The sequence below is a fragment of the Lissotriton helveticus genome, chromosome 3_1 (assembly GCF_964261635.1).
Source record: "Lissotriton helveticus chromosome 3_1, aLisHel1.1, whole genome shotgun sequence".
NCBI classification, from domain to species: Eukaryota; Metazoa; Chordata; class Amphibia; order Caudata; family Salamandridae; genus Lissotriton; species Lissotriton helveticus.
In genome coordinates, this window is record NC_136061.1 from 843,181,194 (window position 1) to 843,199,930 (window position 18,737).

Genomic DNA, 18,737 nt, shown 5'->3' on the forward strand with positions numbered 1-18,737 from the left:
GGGAGGAAGAAAGTTCCAAGCTGTCAAGCACGCAAAACAGTGTTCACAATTGCTTCCTCCTTTGACTTTGGGAACCGAAGTTAGGTGGATAGAAATACAGAAACACTTGTTGAGTCTTTAATTAAGTTGTGCCAGGGTGTTATAAACTGCATGATTAGGTGCTTGAAGCAGTCAACCAGCCACATAATTTTGGCTCGACAGTTTTTTTGAGGTTAGCAGGAAAACGGAAAATCATCTTCCTTAAAGATCTCGAGAAGATGTAAGCAACCTAACTGGAATTAAGACTGAAAGCTTGTAAAAAAAGGCCTTCAGATTTTGTTCCAGCACGCTGTGTTCTGCCCTGCTCACTTGACTACCACAGATGTGTCCAGGAATTGCAAACTGGCCAAAGATAGGCACTTCTGTTTTTCCAGAATACATCGGTATTGAGTTGTACTGCATCCATGCTGCAATTATAGATAACCCGTTTTTCAATTTATGTGCATGTGCAGATGAGTCTTTCTATGCGAATTATAAATTGCACATCATCTACAAAAGCGTAAAAATAATCGGTCCAGAGAATTGAATACTTTTTGTGAGGTGGGGAGTTGTAACCTAGATTTCAAACCTATTGTGCGAAGTGTTTAATCCAGTGACACCCCACCGCCAGTGAGCTTAAAGAAAGACCCTAAAGGGGGAATAGGTCACATCTTGTGCCCAGTCATTAAAAGAGGACGACAGCATTTTAGTACAATATAATCCCAATCTCATAGAAGTCTGCAGGAAGAGAGACATGAAAATCTGTGTATAATTTCTCAAATGTATTTGCTTGCAAAATGCATGGAGGAAAAATCTTCTGTACAATGATGTACTTGCTTTAGAGTTCAAAACCTATAATCTTTTTCATTTATAGTATTTATAGTGGGACATAAACTTCAAATAATTTTACAGGATACAGTGAAGATGAACTTGTTTTAAAAACAAATATTGAAGATTTAGAACATTTGAAAATGTATATTTCATATTGTTAGCATATTCTGTAGAACAAAAATATTTGCTGTACTATGTGATGACTTTATGAGCAAATGTAAAACATACGTGCCAGTATTGTATGGTCCATATTGCCTGCTCTCAAAGTTCGCAGCAGGGCGATTTCCATTTTAACAAAGGTATTAGAGCACAGAAGCGGTTTATAAAATAGAAACAAGTGACATGTTGATGCCAAGTACGCTGCAAATTCTCTGGGTGGAACATATTTAATTTTCTTTTTCTTTGTATTCTAGGATGCAAATTGCTGTATAAACACGATCTGGCCAAACGGTGGGGTAACCACTGTAAATTGTGCAGTTACTGTTTGCAGACGTCTCCAAAACTTGTGCAGAATCACTTTGGTGGAAAAATGGAGGAGTTCTGCAGTGAAGAGTGCATGTCAAAATATACTGTCTTGTTTTATCAGGTAAACAATAGTTAGCATTGCATCCGAGAAATGATCATTTATCGATTGTCTTCCAAAGTACAAATGCTTCTTAATTCACGAAATAACTCTGCATTCAGACTGTAATTTAAATATGTAGATACGTCACAAAATGTTCTCTGACTAGAAAACGCATTTTGAAGAACTTTTAATTAAAAAAGGACGTCAACAATTCAGTAAAGAACGTTTTCTATTTCCTACTTGTGCAGCAGGTGGAACCAAAACAATGGTCTTCTATTGAGAAATGAACTCTGCTTTTGTAGAAATGTTGTTTATCCCATAGACATCTAGCTGTAGATTCTGTACCTTAGAATTATCTTCATGCGGTTTGGTTGATTGTGGTCTTAGGGCACCACTCCTGGCTGAGAACTGGCTTTTCAGGGGATGTCCAAGCTTAGCTTTTGGATGTTCCATGTGGGTCCTGTCTCTTCAGTTACCAAGTGGATTCAGCGCTGGAGCGCATTAAGAACAGCAGGGATACAGCCAGGTTCTTGGGCATTTCCATGGTCCCTTGAAACCCCCACTCCGCTCTTCATGGCCCTGAAGGGTCTTCCAGCTGCGTCTTTCCCCGCCCAGCCACCGCAGCACGCAAGCTTCTGCGTGGTTGAAGACATGGTACCATCAGACCCCATGGGTCGGGCAGCTAGGGGTCGTGCCAGTCCACCACCCCTCAACAGCCACAGCCTTCAAACTGTTGAAGTGTTCCCTATTGCCATCATGGGCACCTAGTGGGAGGCAGGATACGCCATCCCTTGCCCCACAGGAGGTCTCTTACATCAAACCGATGGGTTCTCCAAATAGTCCAGTGGGGATTCTCCCTTACCTTTGTGACTACCCCTTCACCTAAGTAACCTGCTTGTTACACGCTGACAGAGGACAATCTCCTCTTACTCCTCCAGGCAGTGACCGCTCTTGTGGCCAAGTGAACCATCAAGTGGGTGCCGATGGCAGAAGTAGGTCCTGGTTGCTATCCCGCTGCGCTCTGGTGCCGAAAAAATGGAGAGGGAGGCCAGTCTAGATTCTGAGGGACATCGTGACTGTCATGTGTTACTGCAACAAACAGGATAGCATGGCATTTGCAGGAAGCTCATCGGATATCATCTGGCAGATGACGAGTGGCGTCTTCCTCCCTTTGGGCTGCCGGACGTTTTTGACCAGTGGGGTGTGCCTCTTCTGGATTATTTTGCGATGCTGAGAACATGCAGTGTCAAGATTGTTGCTAAATTCCTGCAAAGGGTGTTTCTAGGGGACACATTGCTAATGCAGCAGAGCACAGGGCCTCTGTATGTTTCACTGCTGCCTCTTCTGCTCTGGGTTCTGAGCAAGATCAGAACCGTCCCAAGCCAAAGTCCTCTAAATAGCCCCGTTGAGCATGAGAATATGCCCTCTGATCCGTTTAACTCTCTGGGTTTATGCAAGTAGGAAGCTCTATGTAGTGCACCAAAATGAGTTACAATGCGCAGTGTGTCCAGGCGACCTTTACTGGTTTGATTTGATTTGATTTTGGGTTTTATAGAGCGCATAGCTACCCTAGGGCATCCCAGCGCTAGCGACCACTGTCCTGAGGGGTGAGGAGGCAAGAGGGAAGGGCTCAGGGGAAGAGTAGGGTCTTTAGTTGTTTCCTGAACCTGCGGTGATTGTGTTCTTGCCTCAGGGAGAGAGGAAGGGCATTCCATAGTCTGGGGGCGTTGTACGAGAATAGGCGACCGCCTGTTCTGGACTTCCTGATTCTGGGGACGTTTGCAAGGGAAAGGGAGTTTGATCTTAATTGTCTACTAGACTGTTGTTTTGTCACAAGTGGCCTAAGGATGGAAGGGCCTTCGTTGTGCATAATTCTATGAGCTATGCACAGGGATTTGAAGTTGACCCGTTCCTTTACCGGGAGCCAGTGCAAGCTTCTAAGGGCTGGTTTGGCCGAGCTCCTTGCGCGGTTCCTGTGAGGATTCTAGCGGCCGCATTTTGTGCACATTGAAGTCTGTGGACTACAGAGGCTGGGGCCCCCAGATAAAGGACATTACCGAAATCCAGTCTGGAGTTCACCAGCCCCTGCATCAGGAGTTTCCTGGAATGAAGGGGGAGTAGATGAAGAATCTTTCGTGCCATCTTTATAAGGCCGAAGCAGGTTCCCGCGGTTTTCCTAGCTTGAGTCCTAAAACTGAGCTCCTGGTCCAGCCATATCCTAAGGCTCTTTACTTCGGGTTTGGGGGATGGCGGGGTTCCCATGCATGGTGGCCAGGGAAGGGGAGTGGGGATTTTCTTAGGGTTTCCCAGGAGGAGTATTTCTGATTTCTCCCCGTTAAGTTTTAATCGGGAATCGCCCATCCACTGGTGTACTTTTTCCAGACAGTTGGATAGATTGTGGAGGGCGTTGTCTGACTGATTGAGGGAAACGACGAGCTGGGTGTCGTCGGCATACATTATTGATTTAATGCCAAAAGGCTTGACAACATCCTCGAGTGGTTCCATGTACACATTAAAAAGTGTGGGGCTCAGGGAGGATCCCTGAGGCACCCCACACTTGAGTGCATGGTTTACAGGGGTTACAAAAATAATCCAAAATGCTCTTGTGGTATTGTGGGCTTCAGTTTAGGCTTTTCAGAGGATAGTATTAGGCATTTATTGTACACACAGACCCAGTAAATGAGAGACACACTCAATAAATAAATCCAACACTAATTCATAAAAACAACACAGATTTTGGCATGAGTTTAGACACCAAAGTCATCGTAATCAAGTAAGTACTTTTCGAGAGAGTGATTTTCAAGACTTAAAAAATGCACTGTATTGTATTTTTACAGTGGTAATGTTATCCTATGGGGTAGAACATACACTGCATTCGGTCACTCGGTACTTCTGGACCCAAGGTAAGTATGGGGCAAGGCCCAAGGCTGCACCAACAGATCACCTCGGTCGCCTTTGGGGTGTCTGTATGCAGAAGTGCTCTTTGGCGTCAGGTGCCCTGCTCAAGTCAATGGGAGACAGTCCTGTTGAAAAGAGGCCATAAGCAGGGACTGGGGGGCAGTCTGGTTGAACCCACGAGTGAGGGGACACCATCGGTCCACTCTAACTTGGGTGAGGGGCTCCTGTGCAGTGAGGCTTAGTCCAGCGGGGTTGCACTGTTGAAGACACTTGCCGTTCTCGGACCATGTTGTCACTGTCTTCTCCCTCAGACTCAGGCTGGGAAGCAAAGGGGCAGGGGTGCTTAGAAGTGATGGTCGCAGTCGAGCAGACTCTCACTCTCGGTCTTGGTGACCTAGTGAAGAGGGGAAACAGGCAGCAGGGCCACTCTCTGTGCTGCACTGGTAGATCCCGACGTCCCTTGATGGTAGGTCTTGCGTTGTGCTGTTGGAGTGCGGACTGGACCAGAAAAAAGATTTGGTTGTTGCAACTGCTCTGGTAAGGGCATCAGTGCTGGTTGGCTCCTGGGAGTTCTCGCATCTCCAAACTTGGCAAGCAGATGGGTCTGTCCTCTTGGGGGTCGAAGCCCTGTCTCCTGTCATGCTGCTTCTTTGGTGAGCCCGATGGCTAGGAACATGGTGGACCGGCAGATGCTTTGCTGTGCTTGCAGATGCTGGGGAGCAGCTCCTCTGCTCCAAGGGAGATCTTTCCAATTCAGGTGCTGTGAACTCTTGGCGTAGTAGGTCCCAGCGATAGTCGATGTGCAAGCAGCTTGGCAGGGTTTTGCGCCAATCTTTGATTGCAGATCTTCAGTTCTTGCTTTCTTTGGTCCTCCTCCTTTCTGTCTCGGTTCCCAGTAATCAAATCAGAATTCCTGCAGTCAGGGGGCCACCAAATACTCAATTTAAGGGTGTTAAGGGAAGTGAAGGGTAGTAGCCAGTGGGCCACTTACCACTGGGGTCACTATACCACCTAGATGAAGACTTTCTGTGGGGAGTGGATATCAACCTCTCCCAGAGTTCCTAATCCCACAACACAGAAGATGGAATTCTTTCATGTTCACCTCAGGGTGCCCACCATAAGAGTGTGACTAGCCTGAAGGTGCAGCATGCCTCCTTGCATAGCTAATTTCCCTCCAGTCCTGGTTCCAAATGGGCCTCAGGGCAGGGGGTAGCATCTCCCAGGTTTTGAGAAAGCCAGACTTGCATAACAAAGGTGGTGGACTGTTTGAAGCTCCCTTCCTTGACATGCTAATTGATTAGCTATTTTGCTGGAGGAGATGTAAACACCTCCTGTCAGAGCAGGCATTGTTTCTGACCTCTTGAGTGCAGGGCACTCATTTCCTAGAGGATCAGAAAACAGTCTGTGTTGTGAACAGGACTAGGCAGCTAGCACACCAGAGCAGTAGTAGGGTTCAGGGGGTACCTCTAAGGTACCCTCTGGGTGCATATACTAAAAAATCCATCACTGGAATCAGTGGGTTTATTGATATGTGTTTGATAGCCTACACCATAGGTTCCAGCAAAGCTATTATGTAGCTGGAAAACTCAATTTGACCAGTCCCTACCTTAGGATGACTTCCTTGCTCACTTCTAATATCCAGCAATGAAATTACTGGGGCATATCTGCTTATGCAGGCATGTCCTCACGTGCTATAACACACCTTCCCTTAGGGCTCCTCAGCCTGCTGTAGGAGTGACTTACCTATAGCCCATGCAGTGTCTTTGACATGGCACACTTCTGTGTGCAATGGCAGTCTGTTGAGTATTTGTGGGCTTCCCCTAGGGTGGCATAAGATATGCTGCAGCTTGTTGGGACCCTCTTAAGTAACCATGCCCTATGTACCTGGGGTACCATTTACTAGGGACTTATAGGTGTGCTAAATTTCTTAGCCAATTGTGTAACAATCAGACAATACTTTGTTTTAAGAAAGAAGTACTGGTACTGAGGTCTGGTTAGCAGGCCTCAGTGCACTGTCAGTCGGAAAATCAGCATCTAGTAGCTAAAAAAGGGGGCATGAAGTGGGAAGGCAACTGCACCTTGGGCTTTGCTCCTGAATTATTGTATGTAATTCTTCTGTATTGGTGTTCCTTGCTAAAATTAATCTATTCAAGGCTTTTGGCACAAGGTTGAGGCCTGGTAGAGCGACTACTGTATCCACTACAGGCTAAGTTGTCAAATAATCACTTTTTTGTTTTATCATTGCCCAGCAAGGCTTTGCAGTTGGCACAGTTAAAGGTTGCACATCGGGGCTCTGAGCCTTTTTACCTTTGACTGTCCAGTGTTTATTCAAGAGATTTGTTTTGATTAGGTTTTCAGTTGTTTTAAAAGACATTTCTGTGAGAAGTTGGCCCGATATATGATGCTCACTAGTTCTAGTGATCACCTTGTATCAGTCCAAACAACCCTTATGGTGATTGGTTGTAAGTCAACCTTATAGACCAGCTTAAGGTCTACTTGGCGGAGAATGTGGATACAGTGGAGTCGGAGGTCACCCTCTGGGAAGCCATGAAGCCGGTCCTTAGGGATAGGATAAACTCTAGGCGGGGGGAGGAACGTCGTAGAATCCAAGAGGAGGTGACAGCCCTGGAACAGACTATCCTAGAGAGGGAGAGGGAATATCTACCCTGCAAAAGCGATGTAACCCTCAGAAAGCTGCTGGATGTCCAGCAACAATACAGGGAACTGGTGACCGGGGAAGCGAGGACCCAGGCCCTTGCCACCATCCACAGGCTATACGATGTGGGTGACAAATCGGGGAAACTCTTGGCATGGCTTAGCAGGAAAGAGCGGGCGGCGAGATGGATTGATGAAGTGCAAGCCGATAACGGCGACATCGTCAACACGGACAGGGGAATAGCCGACACTTTTGCCACGCACTTTGAGGCATTTTATGCAGCGCGTGACCTAGCCACGCAGGAGGAGGCGCAGAGCTACCTAGATGCCACAATCCTGCCGTCTCTCCCCGTAGAGTCGATGGAGTCCCTAGAGGCGGCCATAACTGTGGATGACATTACCGAGGCCATCACCAGGTTGAGGCCCGGCAAGACTCCGGGACCCAATGGCTTCCCGGCAGAGCTATTCAAGCGGACAGCAGACTTGCTGTCGCGTCATCTTGGGGGACTTTTTGCAGGAGCTTTTGAGGAGGGAGAGCTGCCCCCAGACCTGACGAGGGCAACGATTGTTCCGATTTATAAAGAGGGTAAGCCACGTAGGGATTGCGCCTCATACCGCCCCATCTCCTTGCTGAATATTGAGGTGAAGCTGTTGGCCACCATACTGGCCACCCGACTGCGGGCGGTTGTCACAGATCTGGTGCATCTGGACCAGTCGGGATTTCTTCCAGACAGGGCCACCAAATTCAATCTCAGAAGGACCCATAACTGGTTGCAGGAGGTACGGGGCCGTGCTGATCCCCACTGGTTCCTCTCCTTAGATGCCGAGAAAGCGTTCGACGCAGTGCACTGGCCGTTCCTTTTCGCAGTACTAAGTAAGTTTGGCTTTGGTCCCAACTTCCTGCGATGGGTCCGACTCCTCTATACTGCCCCGAGGGCCAGAGTGCGGGTGAACGGGACCATGTCCAGAGAGTTCCAGATCCAGAGAGGTACCCGGCAGGGTTGCCCCCTGTCCCCCCTCCTGTTCACGCTCACCATAGAGGTACTGGCCGCGAGGGTCCGACAGAACGCTGACATACACGGTTTTACAACTGGTGCCGATGGCCCGTCGCCTGAAAAAATTTCATTGTATGCAGATGATGTCCTACTGTACATAACAGACCCGGAAACCACGATCCCAGAGCTCTTCCGAGAATTAGACATCTATGGCAGGATGGCGGGCCACAGAATTAACTGGAATAAGTCAGTGATCTATGACCCTGGGGGCCACGATCGGTGGGGTAATATACCAGACGACCTCCTGACAACAACCGAAGGTTTTCAATACCTTGGGGTATTCATTACCGTGAGAGAGGACCTCTCCTTTACTAGGAATGTGGAAAGGGTCATATTAAATGCAATAGCGGATATGACTCGGTGGAGACAGCTCCCGCTGACTATCCTGGGGAGGGCGGCCATGTACAAAATGGTCACATTGCCAAAATTCCTCTACGCTCTGCAAAATGAGTACTATCCGATACAGGCGTCGGTTTTCCGTAGGATCCACGCGGACTTGAGGTCTTTCCTTTGGCTAGGCAAGCAGGCTAGGGTGGCTCTGTCCACCCTTCAGAGGCATCAGTACAGTGGAGGGATCTCACTCCCAAATTTGGAGGCCTATTACTGGGCGGAACACCTGACGCCAATAAATGATTGGCTCCATGTCCCAGCTGACCACCCAACATACGCACTAGAAAGAGCTACAATGTCGGCCAAGAATCTTTCGTGTTTCCTCTATGGGACCCCAGGGCGGACCTCCCTCCTCCCAGCCACGTTAGTGACGCTACACGCGTGGAGGACGGCCACACGTCGTATGGGCTGGGACAGGAGGCCTACTAGGCAGACGCCGCTGTGGCACTGCCAGTGGTTGACGGAACTCCACAAACTGAGGGGCTTTCAGAGGTGGGATGATATTGGGATCTCCGTCATAGGGGATGTCATCGCCAAGGGGGAATTCAAATCATTTCAGACACTTAAATCCGACTTCGGGCTTCACAACACACAGCACTTTAAATATATGCAATTGCGACACGCATGGCAAGCCCAAAAGGTCTCTCTCGTAGATCTCCCGGAATATGCACCTCTCGAGGGGAGGCTCCTACAAGAACAGCTGCAGGGGAAGGCAGTGTCCCTGACATATAAGACTCTGACTAATCATACGCTGGGGGATTTGGCTAAGCTCAGGGCCACGTGGGAGGCGGAGGTGGGAGTGATGGAAGACCTGGATTGGGACACTGTGCTGATGCATCCCCGCGAGGTGGCCATCAAGTCCCGATTGCGATTAATCCAGCTAAACATACTTCACAGAACATACTACGACAGGCAGAGGTTATGCAGAATGGGGAAGGTTGATGATCCAAACTGTCTCAGGTGCACTCAAGAGATTGGGGGCTTTTACCATACGGTGTGGTCATGCAGGATAATACAAGCTTACTGGACCCAGGTGTTCCAAGAACTGGAGGAGATCCTAGAGGTCCCAATCAAGCAAGAGCCCAAACTAGCTTTACTAGGCATGACCAACGAGGTAGACGTGGCCCGTCCACTTCTCATATTCCTGGTTTTGGCGTTGGTGGTGGCAAAACGGGACATCGCAAAACATTGGGGAGCACCGGAACCCCCTGACATGGAGGAATGGAGAAGGGGGCTTGATATGTACATGGCAGCTGAACGGGTGACATATAAGGCCAGGGGATGCCCCAAGAAATTCCGTAGAGTGTGGTCTAAATGGAGACGATACAGAGGATTAGATGGAGGGTTGTGATTGTCCACCTACTGGAAGAGAGGGGGTGAAGGGTTGAGTTTGAGGGAACAGGGACATTGCACAGATGCAACATACACAGCCCCTTTGGGGATAGTTGTCCACTGCATAGGAAGTGTGCCACAGATCTAGAAAAAGAAATACTGGCTTGGGTGGGGGAGGGAGGTGGGTGGGAAGGTGTGATTGCTGCGGGAGCTACTTCTACATGTAGTTTGATGGATGCAAGTATTTAGTTGTTTCACTGTTCAACGTGGGGGAGGGGGGGGAGTTTTTTTTTTTTTTTGTTAGTAACAGGGGATTCATAGGACAATATATAAAAAACTGCAGAGGTTATTATTGGACCTCGAAATGCACTGAATATACACTGGTGTACGTCGAAGCGCTTGGTTAAACATTGCCGCCCAACCTCCGGGGTGTGGGCTGAATGGCTGTGTATATACCCGAGGAGACCGAGGGGTTTTATTCGGGCCAAATTGAAAGTGCTTGACTATTGTGTAAACTGATCAATTTGAATCTGCAATAAAAATAAATTAGTAAAAAAAAAACCTTATAGACCAGCTATCCTAATGGTAGCATGGACAAAGCAGTCTTAGGCTAAACTCTTTTGGCATGTGAAGCCAGCTGTTTTACCACAATATAACCCCTTGAATACCAGATGAAAGGATACCACACAGGTTGTTATGAAAATAAACAGTATATTTATTAATACCACCTCTAAACTCTTTATGAGGTCAGAGGGCTAAGCACATGACAGTCTCAAGAAAAATACGACAAGTTGCACATATTACAAGGGTGCCCTAGAGGCACGACAAACCATATACTAAGTAAGTGGAATGTGAAAGTCGATAGAAGGAATGGAGCTGTCCAGAGGCTGGAGGTTCGCTAGGACTACGCTATCTTCACCTTAGGTAAGTAATAGGAGGCCCACGGGACGCGTGTGCAGAGTGTGAACTCACACGCGAGATGCGTAACAACGTGTATGGACAGTACAGTTTAAATTAAAAGGTGAGTACGGACAATCCTGACTAGTTAGGACTAAAACGACTGTGGAACCGGACACTAGGACAGTTAAACTACCCTTCAGCACCGAAATGCTCTCGTTACCTCACCCACGGGCTGCGGGTGCATAGGTGTCAAAGTGTGTCGGGTTCTCGCGTTGAAGTCTATGGAGCCTGGAAGAAAAGATGCTGCAGGCGACCAGGAGGAAGATGTCCGTGCGATCCAAGGGTGGATCGGTGAAGAAGAGGACCTGAAAGCAGAGGGGACAATATTCAAAGTCACTAGCCAGTGACCGGTGTGGAACCAGGAAGGAACCAGATGTCAGTCGTCGCGATCAGTTCCCACGCAGGCTCTCGCTGTCGGCGATGTTGGATCCGGATTCGGCGTCAACAGGCCTTGGCAAAGGCAACCCACGCGGTGAGTTGAAAAAGCGTCTGGTGCGGATTAGGAGAGTCCGGGGTGCTCCTCTTTTGGAAAGGAGCGAGGGCCAGTCTGGAGCAACCAGACCAGCAGTGAAGATTTCAAAGTTCGTCGTCTAGGAGGCCAATAGCCAGCCAGCAAGTGACCAGACAACGCGTCGAGCAGCAAACAAACAGAAGGGCCCCACGCAGATCTCGTGGATGCTGGAGAGCTGGTCTTCGGTGCAGGAGCTGCTCGGGGCTGGGGCTTCTCAGTCCCCAAAGCACTTGGTCGAGTTTACCTCGGGAGTCGTGCTGGAAGCGAAGTGCAGGTTCGTTCAAGATGGCCAGTCCCACGTGTCTCGTTGTACCCACGGGTCTCAGCTTTGCTGCAGATGTGAGTTGAGGTCGGAGAGGTCTGGGAATCCGGGTCTCGTCGGGCTCTGAAGTCTGGATCCTCGAGGGAAGACGACAAAGTGAAGCCGCTGGACGCTTGATGGTGCCTGCAGTTGCAGGGTGGACACTCCTTGTCCACAAGGGAGATTCTTCAGTCTTCTGTGGAGCAGAACGTCGAAGTCCAGAGTTTCTTCTTGTAAAGTTGTTCAGGATAATCTAATTTGGAATGGGACCAGCTCCTACCTTTATTCTCCTAAAGGGGGCTGCACTACTGACTAGGTCCCTCCCCTGGGTGGGACCAGGAAGGGGGATGGCTACACCCCCTATCCTTTGTCCGGTTTCGCGCCAGAGCTGGGGCAAGGATGCGCCAGAGCTGGGGCAGGGATGCCCCAGCAACTGGTTTGAACTGGTGTATGCACAGGACACCTTGTGTGCCCCAGGCATGTCTCATTCCTTTTAGGCCTGTCCTACCCAATACACAAAATCCTGTCTGGGGTGGTGCTAGCACCTCCCAAGGCAGGAAACCCTTTGTCCAAGCCTCCCTCGCTGGAAGGACTCCCAGCAGCAGGAGGTCAGACTTGTGTCTGTGGTGGCAGCATCCATTTTGTGATGCCAAGGCTCGAGATTACTTTAACCGGGGTTCACAGTTACACACGTCGTGCCCCTCTAGAAGGGTGGAATGCTACCCCCGTCGCCAGAATTGGCGAGGGGGTAGTATTCCAATTCGTATGACACCTTACTCGACATGTGTTGATAATGTTATACAAGAGTTAGCATTTAACCGCGAGGTTGATAATGCACTTAAGAGTATATGGTTATCATGGAACAGCTATTAGGACTTGGTTCCGCAAGCTGCAGACGGGCTCAGCTCATGCCAGAGCACGATCTCACATAATTCCAAGCACTCTGCCTTCAGGATTGATAAGGCCTGCCATAGGAGTGACTGATAGGAATATATGTGTCCATTTTAGGGTTAGATATAGGTATACTATATCTATAGCAAAGGGTGATTACACCACCTTGCCCCAGCTGTCATGCAGCCAATTGTGTCAGTTTTAGATGGCCAGCCAGGGGTGGCATAATACATGCTTCAGCCCCTGGTAGGCCCTGGGTACACCTATGCCCTGGATACCTAAGGTACACTGTACAGGGACTGATAAGGTGGCCCAGTACCAATTGGTAAATGCACCTAAAGTACATGGTAGTCAATTTAGAGAGAGAACAGCTAGCCTGTGGGTCCGATTAGCAGGCCCACAGCCAGGGAAGTTGTAAACCAGTGAAGCAAAAAGCGAAAATCTGGGGTGACCATAGGATTGCAGACCCCACTCTCCTACATAACCCCCCCCCCCAACTTAGGGACATTAAACTAACCTTGACCAGGTGAGTCTTCCTGTTCTAAGAGGAAATACCTGGAGAGACCATCTGCATTGCCATGGTCAGTCCCTGGTCTGTGCTCCACTGTAAAGTCCATCCCCTGTAGGGAAATGGACCACCTAAGAAGTTTGGAGTTTTCACCCTTCATCTGATTTAGCCATAAGAGGGGCTTCTGGTCGGTCTGAATCTTGAAGTGAGTTCCAAACAAGTATGGCCTCAACTTCTTCAGGGCTCAAACCACAGCAAAGGCCTCCCTCTCAATAGCTGACCAACGTTTCTCTCTAGGGGTCAGCCTTCTGCTTATAAAAGTAATGGGCTGGTCATGACCATCAATATTCAGTCGAGATAGAACAGCTCCCACACCCAACTCAGATGCATTTGTTTGGACAATGAAGGTTTTGGAGTAGTCAGGACTCTTGAGAATAGGTGCAGTACACATGGCCTGCTTTAGGTCATCAAATGCATTCTGACAGCTTACTGTCCACTGAACTTTCTTCTGCATTTTCTTGCTTGTCAGGTCATTAAGTGGTGTCACAATGGACCCATAATTCTTGACAAGCTTCCTATAGTATCCAGACAGGCCCAAGAAAGTAGGTGACTTCTCCCTTTTGCTCAATGATGGTATGGGGTCCAGACCATTTGTCTTGGAGAGCTGCTGGGGCCACTGGCTCCAACACCGACACCTTCTGTCCTGCATGGTAAACAGTTAGGACAGCATTTTGGTCATGCCAAGCTTTTTGAAGTTCTTGGCTGGCCTCAAGGTTTTTAGATGCCTTCTCCATGTACTCTGCCATCCTGGAGCAGAGATCAAGTACATAGCCCACTATGTCAAGTTTAGGCTTTTTGAGAGGTAACTCCCATCCTTCCTTCACCAGACATAGGGGTCCTCTTACAGGATGCCCAAACAGAAGCTTAAAAAGGCTGTAACCAACCCCCTTCTGTGGGACCTCTCTGTAAGCAAACAGGAGGCAGGGTAAAAGGATGTCCCATCTTTGCCTAAGCTTTTCAGGTAACCCTTTTATCATCCCTTTGAGGGTCTTGTTGAATCTCTCAACAAGCCCATTGCACTGTGGGTGATAGGGTGTGGTAAATTTGTAATTTACACCACACTCCTTCCACATTGCAGTCAAGTATCCTGACATGAAGTTTGCACCTCTGTCAGAGACAACCTCCTTAGGAAACCCCACTCTGGAGAAAACTCCAAGTAGGGCCCTGGCCACAACAGGAGCTGTACTGGTCCTAAGGGGAATAGCTTCTGGATACCTGGTGGCATGATCCACTACCACCAGTATAAATCTGTGCCCAGATGCTGTTGCAGGTCCATTGGTCCAACAATGTCTATCCCCACTCTCTCAAAGGGTACCCCCACCACAGGTAGTGGTATAAGGGGGGCCTTTGTTGTGCCACCTGATTTGCCACTGGCTTGGCAGGTGACACATGAGCGACAAAACTCTTTAGTGTCCTCAGACATACGAGGCCAGTGAAAGTGTGGGGCAAGCCTGTCCCAAGTCTTGTTCTGGCCTAAGTGACCTGCAAGGGGAATCTCATGGGCTAAGGTGAGAAGGAAACCTCTAAGAGACAAGGGGATGACCAGCCTCTTGGTAGCACCAGGCTTGGGGGTCTCTTGCCTCAGAGTATAGGAGTCCATCATCCCAATATACCTTATGGGCACCTGTAGCATTCCCTGCAGCCTCCGCAGCAGCCTGCTGTCTGAGGGGTTCAAGGGAGGAACAGTCTAACTGTGCCTGTCTCAAGTCTGCCCTCGAAGGTCCCCCTGGCCCGAGAAACTCAACCTGTTCAGGTTCAAGCTCTTCTAGGACAGTTCCTTCTGGGGTCTTTGGGTCAGCCTCCTGTGAGAGCTGATCCTCAACCTGAGGCAGGGGGGGAAGGCTCAGCCTTATCCCTACTGCTCTTCCTCTTGGGTAGTGTCTGGTCCATTCTTCCAGGATCCAGCACCAGTTCAGCTGGGCATTTCTTGGCCTGTGACCTGGTCACAGCAAGGACATGTGAGGAGAGACCTAGCATTTCTACATGAGTCCTGTACTCCACATCTGACCACAGTGAAGATTCCAAATCATTGCCCAAAAGACAATCTACTGGGAGGTCTGAACTAACTACAACCCTTTTTAGGCCAGTTACCCCTCCCCAGGAGAAATTAACAACTGCCATACTGTGTTTGGTAGTGACATTGCTAGCTTTGGTCACTAGGTAATCTGAACCTAGCATGATCTGGTCAGGGTCCACAAATGTTGGTGTCAGCATAGTGGCACTGGCACACGTGTCCCTGTAGGCCTGAGCCATCTTTCCATTGATTAAAGGCGTTTGTCTGTATTTGCACAGAGTGCTAGGACTTATAGTAGGGGTCAGATCCATGTCCCCAGTACAAACAAGAACTGCCTGAGTAGGAATCTGACTAAGTCAGAATCCACCTCAGTACCCAGGGTTAACCCAACTATAGCTTTGGGAGGTACACTACCACTACTAACTGTACTAGGGGGTGCAGGTGTCTTAGGGATAGTAGTGGTAGGAGTTTGGCCTTTCTTGGTGCACTCACTAAACCAGTGAGTCTTACTTTCACAGTATTGGCACCATGGTTTCTTAGGACCATCATTCTTCTTCTTTTGGGAATTTTGGGACCCACCCTCCTTAGGTTGTTGGGGCCCTGTTGAAGACTTCTGGTCATTTTGCTTATTCTCATTACCCTTCTGGTCTGCTTTCTTCTGGCCACCACCCTGGTTCTGGTTCTGCTGCTTGACCCTTGTCCTGACCCATCTGTCTGCCTTCTTTCCCAATTCTTGGGGAGAGGTCAGATCTGAGTCAATCAAATGATGATGCAACAACTGGTTCCGACAATTATTTAAGATTTGCTCTCTCATAATTAGATTATACAATCCTGTGTAATCAGTAACTTTACTTCCCAGTAACCAGCCTTCCAAAGCCTTAGTTTCACAATCAACAAAGTCAGTCCAATCTTGAGCCTGAGTTTTCTGGGTGTATCTGAATATTAACCTGTACTGTTCAGTGGTTAAGCCAAACCCATCAATCAGTGCATTTTTCAAGACTTGGTAATCATTAGCATCCTCATCTCTAACAGTGAGGAGCTTATCTCTACCTTTACCTTCAAAGGAGAGCCACAATATAGCTGCCCACTGACTCTGGGGTACCTGCTGTACTTTGCAGGCTCTCTCCAAAGCAGTTATCCACTTGTGGATATCATCTCCTGTCTTGTAGGAGGGCACTATTTTACCCAGGTTTCTAGTATCAAAACCTCTTTCTCTATCCTTAGGGATAATGCTGCCACCAGTGGGGACTATCCCACTCAACTGTTGCTCTCTGACAAAGGCAAGTTTCTCTTTGGCAAGGGCAAGTTATTCCCTTTCAATCCTCAGATTCACTTCCCTCATCTTTGCTTCATGCTCTCTTCTCTGAGGGGCTGTCCTCCCTCTCTGAGAAGATGCCTGAGAGACATGGGTGTGAATAGATCTGTTAGAGCCTCTGGAATGAGATCTAACTTGTCTATTCCCAAGGTTAGGCCTGCTTGAGGATGGTCTTGGTGCTCCCCCAGTACCACCTTCATGTAGGCTTAAGTTGGCCCTTGTGAGTCTGCTGACTACTACTGGACCTTTGTCTGCCTCATCCCCAGAGGACTCTTCCTCGTCCTCCTCTTCCTCATCTACATTCTCTGTTTCAGGGGGGTTGGAGTTAGGATTCCCTTCTAAGGGGGGCATGCTCCCATCTGGATTAGAGGGGCCTGGGTTAGAAGCCTTTCTAGCATCATATGTCTCCAAGAGACCTAACAGAAAAGGAGTGGTAGGGTTAGAACCCTGTTTCAGTTTCCTGGAGGTACACAATTGTCTCATCTCCTGGAAACTGAGAGCTGCATATCTGGAAAGGACCTGTGGAGGGTCACTAACCACTAGGGGAGTCTCTGAAGTCTCTCCATGGGTAGACATGCTTTCTAGTGAGGTGTAAGTGATGCACCTACCTACACTATGGGTTTTCCTACTGATCCCTTGCTAAGAGTTGTAGTCAGGGTGTGCTAGGCCCTTTCTACTACAACAGCTGGTTCAGTAGAACTCAGTATTTCTAAGCTTGTTATATGTACCTAGAGTACCTTATGTGATCTTTCAAATGATATTTCAAGATTATATTTGGTAAAAACAACAGCAAGCTCAAATCCCAACCGCTGCACACCAATGTGAGAAGTTGGCCTGATATATGATGCTCACTAGTTCTAGTGATCACCTTGTATCAGTCCAAACAACCCTTATGGTGATTGGTTGTAAGTCAACCTTATAGACCAGCTATCCAAATGGTAGCATGGACAAAGCAGTCTTAGGCTAAACTCTTTTGGCATATGAAGCCAGCTGTTTTACCACAATATAACCCCTTGAATACCAGATGAAAGGACACCACACAGGTTGTTATGAAAATAAACAGTATATTTATTAATAACAACACCTCTGAACTCTTTATGAGGTCAGAGGGCTAATGTCGTGTCCCTCTAGAAGGGTGGAATGCTACCCCCATCGCCAGAATTGGCGAGGGGGTAGTATTCCAATTCGTATGACACCTTACTCGACATGTTTTGGTAATGTTATACCAGAGTTAGCATTTAACCGCGAGGTTGAAAATGCACTTAAGAGTATATGGTATAGCGTTATCATGGAACAGCTATTAGGACTTGGTTCCGCAAGCTGCAAAGGGGCTCAGCTCATGCCAGAGCACCATCTCACATAATTCCAAGCACTCTGCCTTCAGGATTGATAAGGCCTGCCATAGGAGTGACTGATAGGAATATATGTGTCCATTTTAGGGATAGATATAGGTATACTATATCTATAGCAAAGGGTGATTACACCACCTTGCCCCAGCTGTCATGCAGCCAGTTGTGTCAGTTTTAGATGGCCAGCCAGGGGTGGCATAATACATGCTTCAACCCCTGGTAGGCCCTGGGTACACCTATGCCCTGGGTACAGGGACTGATAAGGTGGCCCAGTACCAATTGGTAAATGCACCTAAAGTACATGGTTGTCAATATAGAGAGAGAACAGCTAGGCTGTCGGTCTGATTAGCAGGCCCACAGCCAGGGAAAGTCTTAAACCAGTGAAGCAAAAAACAAAAATCTGGGGTGACCATAGGATTGCAGACCCCACTCTCCTACAGCCGCCTGCCCCACACCTTTGGGTCCCTGGGCATGACGCGACCCCGGAGGAGGCCGAGCGGTACCTCATGGCCATGAGGTCCCTCCCTCCCTCAGCCGGGTCCCGTGGCGCCTTTGGGCCCAACGGCCCCGGCTGGAGGCCCTAGCGGGTCGGGTGCTTCGGCGCCGCCGGCGACTTAGGTCCCGGCGCCGCAGGACCTTACCGGATCCGGGTCGTCGCCGGTCGACCTCACCGGCCCCGCGGGTGTCGGCCGATGTCCAGTCCACTCTTCTGGACATGCCGTTCGATGGCCGTCACCTCTTTGGCGACAAGGCAGACCATGCGCTTAAACGTTTTAAGGACTCCAGGGCTACGGCCAAGTCCTTGGGCCTCTCGGCCCCACGCCAACAATCGGGTGCCTTTTGCTCCTTTCGTGGCCACGGAAGGGGCGCCCCCACACGAGCTGCCAGCCACGCACCGCAGAATGTTCAACAGCGCGGTGGCGGCCGTGGAAACCGCCGTAACGGCCGTCGGGGACAAGGGCGAGGCCAGTCCACACCTCCCTCCGCAGCACCTGCCTCAAAACCTTCCTAGTCCGTGTTTTCAGGCCCAAGTGACGCCGGTGGTTGGCAGGGTTCGCCATCACCTCTTCCACTGGCGCACTGT

At 49.0% G+C, this 18,737-nt stretch overlaps 1 protein-coding gene across 8 annotated transcripts in view; it reads left to right on the forward strand.

Moving 5' to 3' along the window:
• ZMYM4 (zinc finger MYM-type containing 4) overlaps nt 1–18,737 on the forward strand; it is a 1,395,070-nt gene that overhangs the window by 630,536 nt on the left and 745,797 nt on the right. For all 8 annotated transcript variants that reach the window (XM_078681133.1, XM_078681129.1, XM_078681130.1 and 5 more), the window contains exon 13: nt 1,263–1,435. In XM_078681133.1, the coding sequence (XP_078537259.1) occupies nt 1,263–1,435 (173 nt within the window). The remainder of the gene's footprint in view (nt 1–1,262; nt 1,436–18,737) is intronic.